Source organism: Lemur catta, chromosome 15 (genome assembly GCF_020740605.2).
Source record: "Lemur catta isolate mLemCat1 chromosome 15, mLemCat1.pri, whole genome shotgun sequence".
NCBI lineage: Eukaryota > Metazoa > Chordata > Mammalia > Primates > Lemuridae > Lemur > Lemur catta.
Genome location: NC_059142.1, coordinates 45,610,638 through 45,633,937, shown reverse-complemented (window position 1 = coordinate 45,633,937; position 23,300 = coordinate 45,610,638). Strand labels below are relative to the sequence as shown.

The 23,300-nt window shown below is 36.2% G+C and overlaps 1 protein-coding gene across 4 annotated transcripts in view; it reads right to left on the bottom strand.

Annotated features, from left to right (window-relative positions):
• The window catches only part of HELZ (helicase with zinc finger), a 131,961-nt gene that overhangs the window by 14,648 nt on the left and 94,013 nt on the right, over positions 1-23,300 (bottom strand). For all 4 annotated transcript variants that reach the window (XM_045527069.1, XM_045527071.1, XM_045527072.1 and 1 more), the window contains 7 exons: positions 17,435-17,486; positions 16,460-16,650; positions 14,144-14,351; positions 11,658-11,737; positions 6,482-7,052; positions 5,852-6,086; positions 4,517-5,033 (listed from right to left, as the gene is read on the bottom strand). In XM_045527069.1, coding sequence (XP_045383025.1) covers positions 4,517-5,033; positions 5,852-6,086; positions 6,482-7,052; positions 11,658-11,737; positions 14,144-14,351; positions 16,460-16,650; positions 17,435-17,486 — 1,854 coding nt within the window. The remainder of the gene's footprint in view (positions 1-4,516; positions 5,034-5,851; positions 6,087-6,481; positions 7,053-11,657; positions 11,738-14,143; positions 14,352-16,459; positions 16,651-17,434; positions 17,487-23,300) is intronic.

Genomic DNA, 23,300 nt, shown 5'->3' with positions numbered 1-23,300 from the left:
CTAGTGGAAATACAGGTTTGATGGGGTGACACAGGTGGGCACAGCAATTGGGGGAAAATCTGTTTCAAGTTTCCCCAACGAGTAATTCCCCTTCATTAACTGATCATAACATTCATATCTCTAAGTGCTAGGAAAAGTTAAATGTTACAGTAACTATCTGTGTATAGTGAAATTATAAATCACTTCTCTAACTTCTACATTTTCCATGTTGACCATGTATTTCATTTGTCAAAAGAAAATCAAAACTACTATAAAAAGAAAAAAAAACTAGTGAAATATAATATGAAAAACCATCTCCATTCAAGTTAACTGTTAAACTATCAGGTATTGTCCCATAAGATTAATCTATCAAGGTTTCTGACAATAAAAGAATCCACAGCAGGGAGGGAAATAAGACATTTTCCTGTGTTGTTAATGTTAAAGAAATTATTTTAAAAGGCTGGAAATAAACAGCAAGCACATAAAAACTATTCATTCTGTGAGATGATTCATGCAAAATCATTTTGAACACATAAAAGTTACCCTAATATACTGAAAATATCAAAATCTGCAATGTGTTACAAATAATATTCTCCTCATCAAAAGAATTTTTCAGTGTTGCAAGTTAGTCATCATTTGTTGAATCTCATGCATCAAAATAAAGGTGATCAATGTTTTTGCAAAAGTAATTTCACTCTAAGAACGCACTGACAATTGAAGGTACTTATTCACACTCTCACAGCTAAACAGAAATATCAAATATTAACAGCACTAGGATATAAAGAACTTAAATTTCAAAATTAAGGACCATTTAAAAAGATCAATGATTAAAGTAGATTATTCAGTATGAAGTATTATTTAGTAAAATATAAAAAATTTTGGAACACAGTTTTCCCCACATATTATGAACTTATTTGGCAGGTTAAATCAAAATATCATGAGTATGACATCAGCAAAAATGGCAAAGTGAGAAACTCCAAAGTCCATCCCTCCATAAAAGCAATGAAAAAACTGGCAAAAAGCTGTTACAATCAACTTTTTGGAAACCTAGAAAACAAAAAGTTTGTAGCAACCAGGAGAACACTTAATCAAGAATTAGGCCACGAAGAAAAGGGGGGGGCATCCAGATTGGAAAGCAAAGATAAACCTATCTCTACTTGTAGATGTCACTGTCTTCTATATAAAAAAATCCTAAGATAGCCACAAAAATGTATTAGAGCTAATAAAGAGTTCAACAAGGTTGCAGATACACAATTATATTTCTAAACACTAGCAATGAACAATCTAAAAATGAAATCAAGAAAGCAATTCCATATATGATAATATGAAAAAGAATAAAATACTTAGGACAAATTTAACAAAAGACTTATACTTGGAAAATTGCAAAATGTTGTTAAGAGAAATTTTAAAAGACCAAAATAAACAGAAAGATGTCCCATGTTCAGGTACTTGAAGAGTTAATATTGCTAAGATGGCAATACTCCCAAAATTGATCTACAGATTTAAAGCAATTCTTTTTAAAAATCTTAGCTGGCCTTTTTTTTTACAGAAATTGGCAAACTGATCCTAAAACTCATATGGAAATCCAAGGAACCCAGAAAAGCCAAAACAATCCTGAAAGAGAAGACCAAAGTATAAAGACTCACACTTTCAATTCCAAAACTTAACTACAATGCTATAGTATACAAGATAATGTGGTACTGGCATACAAATAAACATATAGATCAATGGAAGAGAATTAAGAATCCAGAAATAAACCCAACATCTATGGTTCAATTGATTTTTGACAACATTGACAAGATGGTTCAATGGGGAAAGAAGAGTCCTTTCAACAAATGGTGCTGAGAAAACTGGATAGCCACGCGCAAAATTTGATACCCACCTCACACAATATAAAAAATTAACCCAAAATGGATTAAAAAAAAATAAAAACTAAGTGTAACAAATAAAACTATAAAACTCTTAGAAGGAAATGCAGAAGTAAATCTTTGTGACCTTGGATTAGGCAACAGTAACTTAGTTATGACACTAAAAGCACAAGTAACCAAAGAAAAAATAAATTGTACTTTACCCAGATTTAAAACTTTCGTGCATCAAAGGACACCATCAAGGTGAAAAGACAACCCAGAGTGAGAGAAATAACTGCAAATCATATATGAGAGTAAGACTCTAGTATACAAAAAAATATATTAAAACAAACTCTTACAATTCTGTAACAAAAGGACAACCATTTTTTTAAAATGGCTGCAGCATGTGAATACACATTTCTGCAAAGAAGATACACAAATGGCCAATAAGCACATGAAAATATGCTCAACATCATTAGTAATTAGGGAAATGTGGCTCAAACCCACAATGAGGTATGACTTCACATCCACTAGGATGGCTATAATCTAAAAAAAAAAAAAAAAAAAAAAAAGCGAGTATGTGAGAAACTGGAATCCTCATATATTGGTGGTAGGAATATAAAATGGTGAAGAAAACTGTGGAAAACAGTTGGGCAGTTCCTCAAAATGTTAAACACACAGTCACCGTATCACCCAGGAATTCCATTCCAACTGAAAATATACTTTCACACATAAACTTGTTCTAGAATGGTCATAGCAACATTATTCATAACAGACAAATGGAAACAACCCAAATGCCCACCAACTGATGAAGAGATAAACAAATTGTGGCATATCTCATATAATGGAATATTATTCCACCAAAAAAAGGAATAAGATATTGATAAATGCTACAGTGTGGATGCATTTCAAATGTCAGATACAAACGTCCACATAATTTATGACTCCATTTTTATGAAATGTCTCCAAAGAGACAGAAAGTAGAGTAGTGGTTGCTGGGGGCTGAAAGTGGGGCTACTGGGGAGTAACTTCTTACTGGTTATGGGGTTTCTTTAAAGGGTGATGAAATATTCTGGAGTTAGTGGTGATGGCTGTGCAATATTGTGAATATATTAAAATCCACTAAATGGTACACTTTCAAATGGCTAAAATGGTAAATTTTATTTTATGTGAATTTTATCATAAATAGGTAGTAGATAAAACGTCACTTATCTGAAAATTACATTACTGCTCAGTTGCAATTTGAAATAATGTCAGATATGTGTCAAATCTTCATAAAAGTAAGGCTCCAAAATTCTAGATCCTCATGATACATATATACCGATACCAGTGCATTCATTTATTATGCTTACAACTTACTTTAGGAGCCTAAAATAGCAATTAAGTTGTTTTAATGACAGTTATTATACAGAATGAGCCAATTAATGAATATTGAAACAATTTGAACAAATTACCTCTAAAACCCTACAAATAACATAAAGCTGTCCCTATGAAGCCTGACTTTTTTTCTCTTTTTTTTAAGACAGAGTCTTGCTCTGTTGCCTAAGCTAGAGTACTGTGGCGTCAGCCTAGCTCACAGCAACCTCAAACTCGTGGGCTCAAGTGATCCTACTGCCTCAGCCTCCTGAGTAGCTGGAACTACAGGTGTGAGCTACCATACCTGGCTAATTTTTTTCTATTTTTAGTAGGGACAGGGTCGGAGCTCAAGCAATCCTCCCACCTCAGCCTCCCAGAGTGCTAGGATTACAAGTGTTAGCCACCACGCCCGGCTGAAACCTGACTTTTAATCAGCATCTATAGCAGAGAATTTATAAAACCTGAATCAATTATTTCTAAGGGCCTTTAGAAATCATTTAGAAACTGCCGAAATAAATCTAACATCAAAAATAGTTTTCATATATCAAAATTAGAAATGTTTATCTTGTTTTAAGAAGACATCTGTAATTGATAAGGATCACAACCAGTGTTACACATTCTTATCTTTGATCACTGCAAACTTAATGGGATCAGCTAGGCATTTTTTATAGTCTACATCAAATGGTATAGTTTTGGAAGTTTTATAACCTAGAATCACTAAGTTTTTCATATCAATAAAGGTCCAAAAAGATGCTCTGTGGAAATATCTAAGAATATTAAGATAAAAATTCAGTTTACCTGAATCAATTTTAGTTTAGCAGAGTAAACTCTATGTTAAACACCTGCAAATTCTCACATCTAGGAATCAGAATCTCACTATATATCAATGCCAGGATGAGCGACAGGGGAAAGAGCCCAGCAGTTGGAACTGGCCACTGGCTGGAAAAGCCAACATCTCTGGAAAGCTCTAGTTAACAAATTTGTGATTAACACATGCAACTTAAAGCAAAAAGATGAATCACTAGCAACCATTTCCTCAGATTAGAAAAGACAAAGCTGCTTGAATAAATAGAGTCCTCAGATGTTCAATATCCCAAACAGTAATAAAAGACTCTTAAGGGGCTTCATGTTACAATGATAGTGACCATTCTACGAAATCTGAAATACCACAATAAGAGGGTAGAAATTAAAATAATTTCCAAGAAAGGATTATTTTTAAAAGACTATTAAATTCAATAAGCTCTATTTCTATTATCAAATCAATAAATATTAATATTTCCCACAATCAACTAATCCCAAAATGAAAAAAGGAAAATAAAAAGAAAGACATTTACCTCTTCTAAGCTAGGGAGCGAAGAAGAAGATACTGTTCGAGATGACAATGGGTGAAATGGCTCTTGACCAATAGCATGTTGATGATTCTGTATTTGTACAAAAGGGTTTTGTGGTGGCCTGTGAGGCAATGGAGGTAGGCCATAGGGAAAGCCAGGCCCCATTAGGTGATTCTGTTGCAAGTTAGCAAAAGTCCATGCTCCATCAGGTGCCAGGTATTTCAGGGGAGGAGGGGCAAGGTGTTCAGATGGCAACGAGAAAGGAGAGCTAAATATCTGGGGTGGGAGGCGCTGCGGAAACGGTGGGTTGTTGGCTACTTCAATGTCTCTGCTGCTGTCATTAAAATTAGAAAAGTGGCTACTGTGGTCTGTACCAGATGGGGGAGACGGGACTGCTGGTGGACTCCTAGTCTGCACTTGTCTGTATTGCAAAAGTCTTGATTGAGGTGGTGGCATTTCAGCTAGTTCCCGTGTTTCACTTTGATCACGATGAGATAGTTCTCTGAGTAAGTCTTGAAACCTACATGAAAATGATCAAATATGAGGAAAAAAACAAAAGAAAGGCTCCATCACATTAAGGAGAGCTTAGCCAACTACACATGTGATTTCTGCAAACAAAATCATAATACTAATAAGAACTAGCATTAATTAATCTCAAATGTAAGCATTAACACTCAATAGATGCTGAATCGAAGACATTAAATATCATAAGCCACCTGATTTCTTCTTTTTCCCTTTGTATTAAAAACACCTGTCTTTGTCTCTGCACTCCTTTGAAAACTGGAAGTTAAAAAAGGTAACCATGATGGTGGACCTTATTCAGAAAGGATTAGGAAACATTTCATGGTATTCACATGACACTGGCCATAAAAACAAGCTTAGAGTTAGGACTAAACACTCACAAGTAGCTGTAATTATAAGAAGGTAGAATTCTGCTCAACTAGAAAAAAAAATTAATCATAAATCTATAATTTTTAACTTTAAATCACTAGCTTACTTTTGTCCTTATTCATCCTTTATAATTATTATTACTAAATATGAACAAAACACCCATACTGAACCTATGATTCTCTTGCAGAAGAGACCACAAAGCAAGGGGCCAAGTTAATTTACAAACCAAAGTAGATCACCCACGGCCTAGATTTTTACAAGAGTTACTTCTAAACAAATTCTCTGTATTTTAGAATAAATCAAGGAAACTCTGTAGCATGGGCCTGGAAGGTCTATATCTAATTTCTTAGAGGCAATATTCCAACTTGAAGCTAAAAGGACTACCTTCAAGGAAAAAAAATAGTGTGGGGTCATGTTCTAGAGGCCATTTTCAGTCTGCTGGAATACCTTGAATATGTTGTTTCTGCTTCATCTTCGGCATTGCTGGTGAGCTTCCAGTCTGCCCTCACTGGTGGCTGATGTAACCCGAGGGGTGGCTGAGGAAGATGCTGGGGGTGGGGGTGGTGATGGTGCGGGTAAGGAATACTGCCCTGACTGAGATAGGCGTGATGTTCGTTCCACTGCTGTAACCGTGCTTGCTGCTGCCTTAATGATTCCAGAGCTACACTCCCATGTATACGATCTGCAAAAATATTTGTGAAAAATTTAAGTTGTTATGCATTTGGGGTTTTACGTTAATTTTTCCAAGAGTTTTTACAAACAGATTTTCTCCACAAAGACAAAGAAATAGCTACAATCTGGTTTTGGTAGAAAGTAAATATTTTCTAAATTTGCCAAAAACCAGAGTTGTGATAATAATTATTCTTACATAAATAATGATGAACCTGACATCAACTGAATACTTCCTATTATACAGCATTTGGAACTAGAATCGGATTATTACACTACATGGTTGATTTTTGCTGGCATTGTTTGAAGAAATGAATCAATTCTGACGCAAATTAATATTGTGTAATGCATGTCATTTTAAGTAAATAATCTGAATTTTTCACATCTAGCAGTAATAGGAAAACTTACCTAAAGCCTCCCCTATAGGTAATCCTGGTGGGTTCTCATCAATGAAGTTATTCAGATGTGAAGGAAGAACAGGGCCGGGCTGTGCAATGGCTCTCAGAGGGCTGTGGCCTTCTTGCAGCATGGGAGGGGGCTGCTGCTCAGGAATCACAGCCTCTGCAGGAGGAGACTGTGGTCGATGAGAAACTGCATTATTAAAAAAAGCGCTGTTGGGCCCTGCCTGATATGCAGGGGAAAGCTGAGGTGGCGGCTGCGGAGGCTGCTGGCTCAGCTGGTTCTGCTGCTGGACTACCTGATTTGGTTGAGGTGGCATTTGATTTGGTTGTTCAGGCAAATTATTCTGCTGCTGATTTAACAAGGTGTGCTGCTGCGGCATTGGGAACGGTGGTCTTGGTAGCTGGGGAAGGGGATGGAAATGGCGATTAGGGATTGCATACTGTGCATGGGGAGCAGGGAGAGGAAGATTTATGTGTCTTGGGTTGAGATTATCTTTGCGAGGAAATTTGGTATTAGGATAAATAACACCAGGACGTGATTCAGGGCTTCTGTTCTGTGGATTTGATTCCAAATCAACCTAGAAAAAAATAAGAAGGCTTTTTTAACTGCAGAAAGTCTGAGTTCAGTGGCTCTCCACCTTTTCCCAACCCTAACACATCTAAAGGATAGGATACGTTCTTATCAGTAATAGCAGGAGTGCTGGGTGCCCACTCATTCACTTTCTCTCAATCAAATAACGGAATATTTTTTAAATTAAAAAAGATGACATAGAAAAAAACCAGCATATTAAATTTCAGTCATTATTAAATTTGAGTGGATTATTACCATATCCACTTTAATTCCTTTAAGAACATTATTTCTAATTTCACACTTTCTTCCTTAGAAATATAGCCATTTATTTCCTTCTGACATAAATCATTAAAATGTGTTCTTCCTTCTGATTTTATTGTTTTTATACATCTAAAACTATTTTCTCAAACTTATCTATATTAATAAAAAGATGTGTCTCTATTAAAACAACTTTGAAATGAACAAACTATACTATATCACCTTTGTATAACCTGGTTGGTTGTCAGTTTGTGCCATTACATATTGACATTCTTTCCTTTAACATTTATCGTGATCCTGTCAAGGACATTGTGCCTGGTGCTGACGATTAAAAAAGCAATAAGAAAACTCGGCCTGTACCTTCAAGAGCCTAGAGAGTGGTCTGCAAACTATGGCCCCCCCATACCATTTCCAACCCACCAGATAAAAAATAAAAATTTTTTTAAATAAAGTTTTCTCAGAAAACTCACTCGTTTACATATTGTCTCAGCCACACTCACTCGTTTACATATTGTCTATGGCCGCTTTGCACTACAATGACAGAGTTGAACAGCTGTGACAGAGACCATATGGTCTACAAATCCTAAGATTTACTAACTGGCTCTTTACAGAAAAACTTACTAACCCCTGGCTTAGAGTCCAGTAGGAGATATCAGCAAGCAAACATATAATTAGAAGTACTATAAGAGGATATGATCGCAGTAAATTAAAGAGCCCTCACGAAGGCTATGGCATTTGAATTAAATCTTACAGAAAGAGCTACAATATTCCAGGGAGGGAAGGACATTCCAGGTAAATGTATACAGCTTATGCCAAGGTTGGGAGAGGGGCAAAGTATGGCAGATTTGGGGAGCATGAGAAGTTTTGTAAACACAGAGCTATAACTTCACTTGTTTATATGTTAGTTTTCCCTTCTCGACATAAGATGAAACTATAAGAGCCCAATTACACAAAACCCTGAATGATAATAATACTGAGTATAAACACTGTTTTTAATTCCATAAATGGTGGTAAACTACCAAAGGTTTTTAAGCTAGGGAGTGTTGTCATTCTTCTAAAATGTAAATTTGATCTTAAGTGATGCAAATGTGAAAAATGAAATATAAGGTAGAAAGAGGCAATTTTTCTTTCCAGCTCTGTCAAAACATTCATTTGAGCTGCTGTGGCATCTCAATCTCCTCACAAATTTCAACGTTGAAATAGTCACTGAGGATTGCACAGTACTTGACTCACCCAAGGCTCTCCAGTTAGCCATGGAACTCACCACTCCCAAGAAAACAGAACAAGTAGCTTGTTCCTGAATTGCACTTGGGGTACAATTGGTGACCAAGTTGTTGCAACAAATGGCTCCGATACCAGTTGTTCCCCAAGTGCATCCTCATCTCTAATCACCTAGCTCAAATGGACTTCCAGTAAATTTGGCCAATTTCAGGCCTTTAAGATTACTGGGTGTAGGCCGGGCGCGGTGGCTCACGCCTGTAATCCTAGCACTCTGGGAGGCTGAGGCGGGTGGATCGCTCGAGGTCAAGAGTTCGAGACCAGCCTGAGCAAGAGTGAGACCCTGTCTCTACTAAAAAGAGAAAGAAATTATCTGGCCAACTAAAATATATATAGAAAAAAAATTAGCCGGGCATGGTGGCTCATGCCTGTAGTCCCAGCTACTCAGGAGGCTGAGGCAGTAGGATCGCTTGAGCCCAGGAGTTTGAGGTTGCTGTGAGCTAGGCTGACGCCACGGCACTCACTCTAGCCAGGGCAACAAAGCGACACTCTATCTCAAAAAAAAAAAAAAAAATTACTGGGTGTATATAAATTATCTAAGAAAAGCAAGAAGGATGACAACTATATCCAAGTTTTCCCAAGCAGCTGCAATGCCTGCTCTTCAGATGCCTCAGAACCGGATGAAGGTTCTTTATAAACAAATATTTTCACCATAAACCTCCATCTTTTTAATGATTGACGTTACATTCATCTGGGATATACTTTTTTCCAGAAGATATTATCAACATGCATACTCTGATCACATGAGGAACACCATGATTAGATGTCAAGGTTGTTTGTGCAGAGACTTAAAAAAATAAAAATTAAAAAACAAAAACAAAAACAAAAATATAGCAAAGAAACCTAGCTTCCATCCCTGTCCCTTCCATCTTATTCCCTCCCTACCCCCATAAATAAATTTAAAACATTTTATGGTTTATCTACTTAAAAATATAAACAAATGTTACGTGTATACATACTTCATTTTGAGATAAATAGTAGTATACAATAAAAAAAGCTGTTTGTGAATAAACTGTCATCTTGATTGTCTCCATCATTTCTGACTTTGACATAGGAAGCTAGGTCTGTGTCTCAGAAATTTAGATCAGGACTATGCTACTCTATGATACTACAATGTGCTCGCAAAGCAGGACAGAGGACTGCAAGGTCTGTAGAAACCTGTGTCTACTACTATCAGAATTAGGTCAGAATTAGATTCTCTTCTATCATTTTTCTCTTAATACTGAGTCAAAGAGAGTTAAGAGTTCTTTCTTCATTTTTCCTGGGGTTCAAGACAAAGCATCAGGGTGGGTAAGAAATGAAACATGCTTTTCAGATTGCCAAGTCCTTTAACAGAGAAGAACCATAACAGAAATTTAAAAACAGGGACATGAGGGACACTTAGCTATCTTGGTCTCAGTTGCTCCAATAGCACCTAAGACTCCTGTGATTGGTTTTGTCCCAAGCTGCCTGCCTCTGACTGCATTTGCTGCTGGTGCTGGAGCCCTGTCCTGACGGGCCATTGGTTCCCTCCCTGCACCCCTTCCCAAACACACACCACTCCTTTCACTGTAGGCCCCCTCTTATCTATCAACAGGTGGCCTCATTCATACTGCAGCTCCTCTGGTGGGTACTGAATCCTTCCAGATGTAAAACTGTGAGTCAGAGATGCTTATGGAACATAAGTAACTGCATATAGACAATAACAGTTGCTTAAAGCTAGGCTGAGTTTGGAGATACAGATTTGGAAGTCATTATCATGAAATGGGTAGTTAAAATCATGGATTGGACTTACTTAAAAAACCATAGAATGCAAAGAGAAGTGGGACAATGGCAGAACTCTAGGAAATCCCAACTTAAGGACTAAGGACAGATGAGGAAGAGGAATTTATAAAAGAGACAGGTGGTCATTTTATAGAGAGTTGTGAAAAGTAGAAATGTATCAAAGAAAACAAAAGAAATAAGATGGTCAAAGACAGAAGTAGAAAATAGTGCCAAATACCAACAAAAGTCAAGACTACATTTGAAGTGTGTTCATAAGATGTGGTCATGTGGAACTCAACATTTTCAGGGAAACGTTGAGGCCGACTACCATGTGTGTTAAGGAACAAACAAGAGATGAGGGAGAAAGGAGATCCTAGGCAGTAGCTGTAAAGGAGATGAAGGTGAATGAAAGTCTCTTTTTAAAAAAGTCTATCTATTAATTTACTTACTTTAGGACAGAAGAGATATAAATATCTTATAGGCTAAGGAGGAAGAACCAGTAGCTGGAAAGGATCTAAAGATAAATGAGGGGAAGGGACAAGGTCTATGAGGTGACCAGAAGAGGAGAAATTAGTCTTCATAGGAACTCTTCCTCAGAGACTGCTGGTAAGAAAATAAGGATAATCAAGGCTATAGAAAAAGTGATAAGCTTAAGGTTATACATGAACAGGATAAAATCCTGATGACGTAAGTCTAAGGCAAAGTCACCTCCTGATATTAACAGTAATTGAAGGTGGAAGATGATCAGCTTGAGAAGAGCCACTGAAAAAACTGGGCAAAAGGAGACAGGTACATGTGAAAGAAATGCAGGAAAGCCCCTGGGTTCCACTGAGATGAGAAAACATGAATTTCCAGTGGCACTGATTCAGCCAACGACTTGGTTTCCTCTAACTGGTTCACAAGTGCATGGAAGCACAGAAAGTAGGTGAATGGACAGATAATGAGTTAAGGATTTACACAGAGGTGTGATGAGAGAATAAGGTGAGGGACTTGAGGCAGTTAAGCCTTCCTTCTTCACTGTAACAGTCCTTCCCAGTCTGAGACAGTTTTCAGTGACACATTTATAGCTCTGTCTTCATTTACTACCTTATCATGGAGAGTCTCTAAATTCAAGTCTATCACTGACTAATGGAATGTGAGAAAGGTATACTGATAAATGCAGTAACACAGCCAAAGAGAAGGTGAGGGAGAGGGCAACATGACCCACTAGACAATAAACATAAGACATTAATGTGAAAAGGGAGATACTTTTCTTTAAAACATCAAGATTCCAAGATGATCAATCTGACTCAGTCCACTAGAATGACGCATTCTCTAAACATAAGCAGCGTACCTGTTTTGGTTCTGTAGGCTTTTTCTCTGGTGTTCGAATCTTATTAATTTCAGGTCCAGGATTATTTGTATCACTTTTACCTAAGAAAATATTTAAAAATCCTTATAAGGTTTCTCCAGTGGATATGACATTTCCAATGACTATTCAATATTAGACAAAGCAGCAGAATACTTTAAACATTTTTCAACCATTACTATTGATTTATATTACTACTTGGGTTTTGTTCTTAAATTTTCAGAGTTGTAGTTTCTCTGCAAGTAAGAAAATTTATAAATGAAGCAAACCTCATCAACAAGGGAAAGCATAATAAGGGAATAATGTTAAAACATCAAATAATCCCAAAGGAAATTGCCCAATCTCCAGGAGTTTGCAGCTTCATTGTCTTAAAACTAGATATATTAAAGGCCTTGGCATTCTTACCTATTTATGAAGGCTTAATTCATTGGTTGTTTACAAATGCAATTAAGCGAAAATCCAAATAATGTGTCAGTCTAATTTAGTAAAGAAATCTAAACATAATAAAGATATTTGGAAAGCAATATAGTCATACTGTTTAAAAATAATAGCGATCAAACTAAATAGAAGTAGGTGATAATTAGTACAGGAAGCAAAATTAAGGTTTAAAAAAAAAGCACAGTTATAATAGACAAATAATTTCACACATGTGAAAGGATTTTAATCTACATGAATTAACCATTGGATAGTTTAATTCCTTGAAGGAATTCTTGATTTCGGTTCTTGTTCAAAAACATTCTTTTAGGAATGCCACTGGAACTTTGTAAAATGAACTGTCATGCCAAAACAGCCTTACCAATAAACTTTAAGAAATGAAAACTACAATGTCTGAAATGAAAAATACACTGGATGGAATTAGCAGAATACACATTGCAGAAGAAAAACCTGGCAAACTTGGAAGGCACAGCAATAGAAACTACCCGAAAGGAAACATACAGAGGAAAAAATAATAATTTAAAAACAAAACAAGCATCCACAAACTGCCTGGGCAAGGAGACTCACATCTGTAACCTCAGCACTTTGGGAGGCCAAGGTGGGAGGATCTCTTGAGGCCAAGAGTTGAAGATCAGCCTGAGAAACACAGCAAGATCCCATCTCTACAAAAAATTTAAAAATTAGCTGGGCATGGTGGCATACACCTATTGTCTCAACTTCAGAGAGTGAGATGGGAGGATCGCTTACTCCAGCCCAGGAGTTTGAGCGCTGCAGTGAGCTATGATGATGCCACTGCACTCTAGCCCAGGCAACAAAGTGAGACACTGTCTAAATTTAAAAAAAAAAAAAAAAAAAAGCAACCAAAAACTGTGGAAAACTTTTAAGCATCTTAATATATGAGTAGTTAGAATGCCTGAAGAAGAGGGGCGGGGGTGAGACCAAAAAAAAAATCTGAAAAGATATAAAGGTTGAAAATTTCCAAGCTTGATGAAAACTATAAACCCAAAGATTTGAAAAGCACAACAAGCCCCAAACACAAGAAACATGAAGAAAACTATACCAAGGCATATCATAATCAAGTTGTTAAAACCAATATAAAAAGAGAATTTTGGCCAGGTGCAGTGGCTCACGCCTGTAATCCTAGCACTTTGGGAGGCTGAGGTACAAGGATCTCTTGAGGCCAGGAGTTTGAGACCAGCCTGAGAACAAATGAGACCCCATCTCTACAAAAAACAGAAAAATTAACTGGGCATGGTGGCATGTGCCTATAGTCCCAGCTGCTGAGATAGGAGGATCACTGGAGACCAGGAGTTTGAGGTTGTAGTGAGCTATGACGCCACTGTACTCTAGCTCGGGTGACAGAGTGAGACTTTGTCTAAAAAAAAGAAAATCTTTAAAGCAGCTGGAGGAAAAAATACATGTTACATATAGAAAAAGAAGGATAAGGATGACATCGGATTTCTCATTGGAAACAAAGCAAGTGAGTAAATTAAATAGAACAACATCAGTAAAGTAATAAATAGTAAAAAACTACCAACTAAGAATTCCATGCCCTGCAAAAATGCCCTGCAAAAATATCTTTTAAAAATGAAAGTGAAATAAAGATATTTTTAGGCACATAAAAGTTGAAAGAATTCATCATTAGCAGACCTGCACTAAGGAATGTTAAAAGAAGTCCTTCAGGCATAAGGAAAATTATATCAGATGGAAACATGGATATGCAGAAAGAAAGATTACTAGAAATGGTAACTACATGATAAATATATAAGATTATTTTTCTTTTGATTTACAACTCTTTTACTTTGTTCACTTAGCTTAATCCTTTTGATACCCCTTTTCAGGTCGTATGTATCAGTTTGTTCCTTTTTATTCTTGATTAGTATTCCATTATGTGGATACACCACTATGTGCTTATCTATTTATCAATTGATACCCACATTAGTTATATCTAATTTTTGGCTTTTTTGAATAACACTGCTATGAATATACGTTTTATTTCTCTTGGGTAAATACCTAGGAGTGAGATTGCAACTCACCATTTCGATTTTGTTCATGTTGATCCTTCTCCTGATGCGGATTTTGTGGCTGCCCTATGCTGACAGGTGGATGATGCCCAAGGCCATAAGGTATAGGAGATCCCCGTCCATGTGTCTGTAATAGGTTCATATTATAGGCCATCGCTGCCTGATGTGTAATAATTCGAGGATCAACTGCAAACCTACCCTGGTATCCTGTCCATGGTACCTAGGTTATTAAAAGAAATAAAATAATTACGTTAACTATGTTTTGGAAGGCAAACTGTTATAGTGCTGTTGATTAGGAAAAAGCAAACATGCACATAGAGATGTTAATTTTATCAAAATGAATAACTACAAAGTTGATGCTAATAGTACAACTGGCAGATATTGCTGTCTCAACTGGCAAAAAAATAGCTCCCTGAATCTTTAGTATATAAGGGAAAATGGATCGTTTTTCAGGTTAGAAAAAACTAGAGAGCTTAACTATTCCTTGAGGCATTAAATCATTTTGTAGTTTCTAATCATTTCCCCTCAATGTAAATGTATACATGCCACAGATTACCATAAAAATTGTCTTTTTAAGTCATAGCTGCATAGTTACTTACACAGTTTAATAGATTGAATAAGAGAACAGGGTGAAAAGTTAAGAAAGAATTTAGCCTCAAAAAATAGGTATCCCAACTCAATATGAATAAACAAATCATTTAATGTTCATTTATTATAGATAAAATTCAAACGTCATTACTTTAATTGCTGCTTTAGATTAATTCAATTCTACCTTAAAACACAGAAACAGAAAACTTGTATAGGTGTGCCCAGATATGTAATCTCTCATATGAACATAAAAGGAATAAACACAATGACATCTGAGCTACTGTCACTATCATTTGATCACGATATAACTATTAAATTTGGACTCTTAGAAATCTTATAAAATAAAAGCCCCTTTGACCTAGTTAAGTGAAATATAATAACCTAAGGGACTTACTATTTAAAGCAGATGATGTATAATGTTGTCAGGCAGTCTGGGAAGAAATAACTCAGCTAAAATCTAAGGTCTAAAGTCTATGGGGAGCGAGCATGAATTACATATTTCTTACTGACAGTCATTCCCCCTGGCTGCCATGATTGTGGACTATCATGACCAACATGGCTGAGAGATGTTTGCAGCTAAGCATTTTTCCATTCTGAGGTGTGGGCAGGGGTGCCAAAGATCTGTGGCCATGATCACCTCTGCCTAAAATTACAGTACTTGCCTTAAATGAATGAAATTATTTCCTAGGATAAAACTCCTAGATTGGAAATATTCATATATCAGCAAATTAACAAAATATTGAAAAATCTTAAAGGAAATAAAAAATGAGTTTATATATTAATACAAGATGGAAGCCTTCTAAAATTCTACAGTTTTAGAAAGAACTCAGCATTGTTTTTAAGTAGCAATAAGATTTCTTAAGGTATGATATTTCTCTGATAAATTTAGATCCCAGAGAACTAGACTAAGCCAAACCTCTTTGCCTCCTCTAATCAACTGTATTTCTTGGAAACAGTTCGTGACTTATGCAAAAATAAAAAGTAAAAGATAAAATAAAAATATCACTTTACAAAACAAGAGATCAATTTACTAGCTCTGTTAACTATTAGCCCAATTTTCCTCAGTAAAATATTTTAGAATACAAACGGCCAGGCAGGGTGGCTCAAGTTTGTAATTCTAGCACTTTGGGAGGCTCAAGCAGGAGGATTGCTTGAGGTCAGGAGTTGAAGGCCGGCCTGAGCAAGAGCGAGACCCCATCTCCACTTTTCTATTTTCTAAAAATAAAAAAATTAGCTGGGCATGGTGGCAGGCACCTGTAGTCCCAGCTACTCAGGAGGCTGAGGCAGGAGGATTGCTTGAGCCCAGGAGTTTGAGGTTGCAGTGAGCTATGATGATGCCACTGCACTCTAGTCAGGGTGACAGAGTGAAACCCTGTCCCTACCTCAAAAAAAAAAAAAAAAAAAGAAGGAAGAAGGAAGAAGGAAGAAGGAAGAAGGAAGAAGAAGAAGAAGAAGAAGAAGAAGAAGAAGAATACAAGGCTTCTAAATCTCTAATTTATAGATTTCTTCATAGTTACTGATAATCTAGTAACAAAATGTAAGCAATACTTCATACTTCTTTGGTTATTTCAAATTTGAAAGTTAAAGATAAGAGTTGCTTTCAAAGGAGCTTATGGACATTGAAAAGTTAAAAAATATATATAGAGAGAGAGGTTGGTAAAATACTATTTGGAATTGTCATCAATTTAGTGAAGCCTATTTTACTTTATTTAACAGAAAATATCTCAAATGTCCACTTACAGGTAAAGGCACCGACATAACTACATTCCCTCCATAGACAGCAGGTACATAAAGAATACTTGTCCCAGTATGAGGATCTATTCTTTGAACGGGGCTTGGAGATTTTCCCAAATTTGGGTGAGGTCCAAGAGGGGGTGGAGGAGTATATGCTCTAATAGGATTGCCAATAAGTACGGAAGGATTGGGTTGAACTGAAAAATAAACAGAAAAAGGATGCACTCAGTAGCTACACATACTCACCTAGACAACAATTTAAATCATCCTGCAGCAAAATATATTTCCCAGGTTTGACATAAGATATCTTATAATCAAAGAATTATCAGTGTAGAAGAGTAAAGCGTATTTTAAAAACATAACTATTTTATAATGTCCCTGAAATTAACTTGAGCTATACAAAGTTTTCCTTTTATAAACCAGCATAATTGTAAAATGTCTTCTGAGGAGTTGGAGATGTGTCTTTCAATAGAGAAAACAATGTACACACTCTCAGTAAGAAGTCTTCTAAGACTTAGAAAACATATACAATTCTTCAGAATAAAGCTTTGACCTGCCATTGTAACATAGCCACCAAACAATGAAGGTTAAGCAATTATTATTTTAAAAGCATAATTTTGCAACATCTAAAACCGTTTAAATAAACTTAATCTTGAAACTTGTATAACCCAACATTTGTAGGATATAAATGTTTTCTAAAAACTTACGTTGCATAAATTGCTTAAATGTTTTTCCTCAAAAACCTCAGGATATGTAGATTGATGCCTACAAAATCATCCCTTTTCAGAAATGATGTATCAATGCATCGACAAGGCCAGATGTGTTGAATAAAAGAATTAATTGAAGTTCCAAAGTGACTGCCTCTGTGTTTGTGCATGTCAGAGAGACCATCTCCCTAGCCTCCTCTTTCCATGGTGAAATTTGGGGTAAATCCTTTACATCATAAAAGCAAGTTTTGATAGGGTTAATTTGTCCACTTACCAATTCCATCACTCTGAAAATGATCATTCTGGGTATGATGGAGGCTTTTCCCCTTTAAAGAAAAATACAAATGTATAACAATTTAAATATGTTTAATATAGAGAACAATAATCATTTTCCTAATCATATGCAAATTAAATGTATACATCAACAATTGAAATTTAAAAACTGAGTCTGTAATTAACAACTATTAGTCTGCTTTGAGCCAACTTTCTTTTTAAACATTAGGTCATAGCCATCTCAATATCGCTGAGCCTCAAGTTTTCTCAGTTTCAAATTAAGAGTATCTAAAATTTCTTTTTTTAAATGAATTTTTTCATGAAAAGAATCAACATGACTAAAAACTAAATTCTATTCCTTTGCACTTTCTCTACAAATTTTCTAAGAATTAAATGACAAAACACAAAAGTTGTTTTTCAAAGGAAAAATGTCACTCTTCAATTCTTGAGGATGAGAAGCTTTTAAACATGGTTTGGAATTTATGATATTTTGAGTAGAATTCACAGTATATTAACATATAAAATTTACTAAAAACAACAGGAAAAGAGGCACTGCCATAATTTGCTTGAGAGAGAATCTGGCTAACTGCTAGATAGCAATATGGCAATATATATCAAGAGCATTAAAAATGTACATACTTTAACCCAGTGATTGCACTTCTGGGAATTTATCCAAATGTATTAATTATGGATTTGCACACAGGTGTCCATGGCAGCATGGTTTACATGCGTACTGTTAACAATCTAAATGTCCATCAATGGAGGATTTATTAAATAAGCAACAACGAATTCATATAATAGTATAAAAGCAATATTTGAAGAGACAATGGTTCTGAATTTCTGGACTTTAGAAAAAATTCTTTCTCTTCCCTTTGACTAAATGTAACACATATCAAGCCACCTGAGGAAAAGTAGCACATTAGGCAACTTACCTCTAGACACACATACATTTGTTATTTGTACATTATATCTGCAAACTAAAGAGGGGGTTATGTCTATAGCAGGAAGAAAAATTCAATCTTGACCAAAGCAAAAATACAATGATGTTTCATTTATCTACTTTTTTAACTATCAGAAACATCAAATATTCAGATCACCAATAAACGCTGAAGGTTTACTGGTTATGACTGGGCAAGGGCACTAGGATCTAACTGTTAAAGTCAGAAAAAGTAGCCAAAAAAGAATCAGAGTTGGTCCATTAACCAAAAGAGAAAAAACGTTCACAGGGATTGGTACAAGCTACAAAAAAACAAAATTCTGAGGGTTAGAGAAGTGGTAAGAAAAGCAGGCAGAAAAAAGGAGAAAAGTGAAAAGGAGAAAATGGCAAAAATGCAGATAGCAGAAGGAGAGGGAAGATCAGAAGATTAAGCAATTAGAAGGGACAACCAGAGAAACCACTAGCACACGTACTGACAGAAGAAAGGACAGCCAGTGACACAAACAGAAGATAAGACAGTTCCAAGAGGGTGACAAACCATTTCAATTTCTCAGCCTCCAAACCTATCTTTGTAACTTGCTAATGACTCATCAACCAGGGATGATTGTAGAGCATGTGGAGAAAACAGCAGTTTAGTCAGAGTGTGGTGTAGAATGGCCCTCTGAAAGATGTCCATGCCCCAATCCCTGGATCTTGTGAATATGTCATGTTATGTGGCAAAAGGGGCTCTGCAAATATAATTAAACTTATGAATTTAAAATAGGGAGATTATCCTGGATTACCTGGGTGAGCACAGTCTAATCACGTGAGCCCTAAAAGCAGAGAGATTTCTCTGGCTGGAGTCAGAGAGATGCAGTAGAAGAGGAATTAAGAGGGATTCTGAGGAAGAGAAGGATTCAATGCACCATGGCTGGCTTTGAGATGTTGGGAACACATTCGAGAACTAATGAGAGGCCTCTAGAAGCTAAGTATGACTCCCTGGCAGCCAGCAAGGAAACAAGGACATCAGTCCTACAAGCACAGGGAGCTAGTTTCTACCAACAACCTGCATGAGCTTGGAAGCAGATTCTTCCCAGAGCCTCCAAGTCAGAAACCAGTCAGTCAGCACCTTGATGCAGCCTTGTGGAATCCAGGGCAGAGAACCCAACCAGGCCACCCCAGACATCTGACCCTCAGAACTGTGACATAATAAATTTGTATTGTTTTTAAGCCTCTACGTTTGTGCTAATTCATTATAACAGCAATAGGAAACAAATACAAAGAATAACCACAGTCCAGGGTAATCCTATGATGTAAAACAGGAAGCATGCTAGACAAAATACATTAGCACTGTAGGGGCTGTGTGGCATTCTAAATCAGTGGTTCCCAATCTTTTTGGCACCAGCGACCATTTTCATGGAAGACAATTTTTCCACGGACCAGGAGGATGGTTTCAGGATGATTCAAGTGCATTATATTTATTGTGCACTTTATTCTTATTATTATTACATTGTAATATATAATGAAATAATTACACAACTCACCATAGGTTGGGGAACCCTGTTCTAAATGAAAAAAAGCAAACTGGGGCCTATCCCGTAAAAAGACAGTAGCATGTCCACAAGTATAACTCAGCACTCTACATGGTTCAATTATAGGATACAGTCCTTTAGCACACTGTATTTTGACTTAGCAAGTAACTACAGAACACTAAATTTACTTGGTTTACATGAAATACAGTGTTTTGTAGCTTATAAACAAAATAATAATAATAAAAGCTAGAGCTAACAATATATAAAAGTCATTCCATAATATTAATAATTCCAAACTAATTTCATTCTGCTAATAAATCTCAGAAAGTAGCATACCTTTGGTAGGATGCTAATTAATGCCATGATTTTTATAAGCAAATGTAGTTCGTAACATCTACCATTTATTCATTCAAATATTTACTTTTTCATTCACTCATCCATTTTTTTCCATTTATTCATTCAACAAATATTTACTGAGGGCCCACCATATGTCCACACTGGCTGGGCACTGAGGCTACTGAGGTAAACAAGACCGACACATTCTCTGATGACTAGACAGTGGGACACATGAGCAGCTGGATAGAGATGGTGAAAAACAACTGACAAACTAGAATCTATAAAATAATGCCACAGTCTTCAGAGGACCCATTTTGAATATTATCTATTCTCTGAGTAGTTTTTATGGTGTGTGCAAATGAAACTGGTCCATTTTAGTAAAGTTTCCAAACATTGCTCCCAGCAGATGCCCTAGCCTAGGAGTAGGCAGAATGAAACAGGCCAATTGTTTTTCTACATGCTACTTCTGCAGGGTCACGTGAAATATACCCTTTGCTGTAAATGATGCTTGTAGAGAATGAGCCAATTCAGGTCAGCTAGGACTATGCTCCTAGATCCCCTAATACTTTGTACCTTGGCTAAATCTTATCACAGGACTGAAGTCTTAGTGAGGACAATAAAGTTCTTTGATTGCTAGGGGTATGTTTTGTTGCCAAATACAGCCCTGAAAAAGCAGGTCTCAGAGTATTTTTAACCATCATTCAGCCTTCTGATGATTTTATCCACATGACATCTTATTGGGATTTTAAATCTTATTCTCACATTAAGGATACCAATTTTTAATACTTTTTATATATAGAATTGTTAAAATTAAGGAAACTTGAAAAAAATTGTGTGGCTTAGTATCATATTTTCAGAAACATAATCCTTTTCTACTAATGAAATAAATCGCCCTTCATCCAAAGATGCTAGCACATGAAAATAATTGGAATTTGTTTCAAAATTCTCCAGTGTGTATATGTATGTGGTCATGGTGGGGTAAGGCAAGTGGGATATAAACTAAACAAGTTGATCTTAATGAAACTGGATGGCAGGGATTGATTCATTATACTACGCTCTCTACTTATGTACATTTTTGAAATTTTCTGCAACAGAAAATTAAATTTAAAAAGACTGCAGGCCGGGCGCGGTGGCTCACGCCTGTAATCCTAGCACTCTGGGAGGCCGAGGCAGATGGATCGCTCGAGGTCAGGAATTCGAGACCAGCCTGAGCAAGAGTGAGACCCCGTCTCTACCAAAAATAGAAAGAAATGATTTGGACAGCTAAAAATCTATACAGAAAAAATTAGCTGGGCATGGTGGCGCATGCCTATAGTCCCAGCTACTCGGGAGGCTGAGGCAGTAGGATCGCTTAAGCCCAGGAGTTTGAGGTTGCTGTGAGCTAGGCTGATGCCACGGCACTCACTCTAGCTCGGGCAACAAAGCAAGACTCTGTCTCAAAAAAAAAAAAAAAAAAAAAAAGACTGCAATACAAATTCAAACCTCACAAAACAATTTAATGAAAGTAAAATAAAATGCTGGGCAAGGAGGGTGATATGGTAACAAAGATAACTTGTAGCTCACTACACCTCAGTTATGTAAAATTACTGATTATTTATGTATGTACATTTTACATATGTATAAATAATCAATAATTTTAAATTACCAGGTGCATGGATAATTTGGCGAACCACTGTGTTAGTGACAGAAAATAATAGAGGACATCGAGAAGAGAAGAAAATTTTCCTAAAAGTTTTAAAAAAAATTAGGGGGAGATGATTGCTTTGGCTTTTAATTACACAATCTTTTACTGAAAGGAAAAAAGCCACATTACACTGTACCGGATGCACCACAACCATTATTCACTTATCAGATACTTACTGAGCACCCACTGTGTACAAAAAGTGGGGCTAGCCACTAGGGGTCATAAAAAGTACATGGAATACGATTTTTGTCCTCGGGGAGTTTATGGTTTTAGAAAAGCAAGTAGAGTCAACATATTCTTCAGCTTTAAAACAAAAACAAAAAGCTAATTGTAGGATCTTGCTTAGGGTCAGTACACATTTGGTATCATGGCTTGAATCTAGCTTCATCTACAACATAGTAATTGATGCTTATATGCCTCAATTAAGGAAGAAGAGTTTACTGTAATTCCTCCACCTTATTTAAGAATGTGTAAAAAGGGTATGATTTTGCAACATTTTAAATAAAGAACAATAAAGTTTAAAAGTTTCTGCCTAGGTTTCCTAGTTATCACACACCCTCTAAGCTACCTGCTGTCCCTTATAGACATGTCCCCTATTCTCTCATACCTCTCACCTTTTGGAAAAGCTCTTTCTTATGCTTCACTCATTCATTTAAAAAATACTTCTAAACACCTATTATGAGCCAGATATTGCTCTAGGCACAGAGGTGAGAGCAGTGAATAATACAGGCAAAAATCTTTGCCCTAATTGTACTTATCTATTGGTTTTGACACGTTTCCCCAATCTCCCACTACCTCCACTACTCAATAATCTCCTGAACAAGATCTTCCAATTCAAGGCAGAAATTGCCTTGAATCTACTTTCTTCCTCTGACCATCATCCCTCTAATCCCTCCAACACTGCTACAGGGGGACTCAAGGGCTAATTTGCTTATCTACCCTTCTTTAGTGCCCACCATAACATTGGGCACATAGAAGAAATTTTATTGTTTGATAAATAAATTATTAATTCATTAATAGTTTAGCTTTAGAAACCTAGAAGACTGATTTATGCAGAATGCATAATCCCCTAAAAATGCCAAATCGCTAAAGCATTATTGCACATTAAGTACATTTTTATTAAACTAAGAATACACAACAGTATATTAACACAAAGAGTAGTTTTCTTCTCAGCTTAATACCTATTTAGCTAAAAGATTTTCAAAATATTAAACCATTAACTATTGCTTATATATTAGGTTTTACATTTTTAAATGAAGCTCAAAACTGATATACTCTTTTAATTCATGTCAGTAAGTTTAATGCCATGCTGATGACTATAAATATACAAAAAAACTGGAACAAGTACTAAACACGCCATCCTCAGAATTTTTTTCCTAGATAATAAGAGCAAGCATTT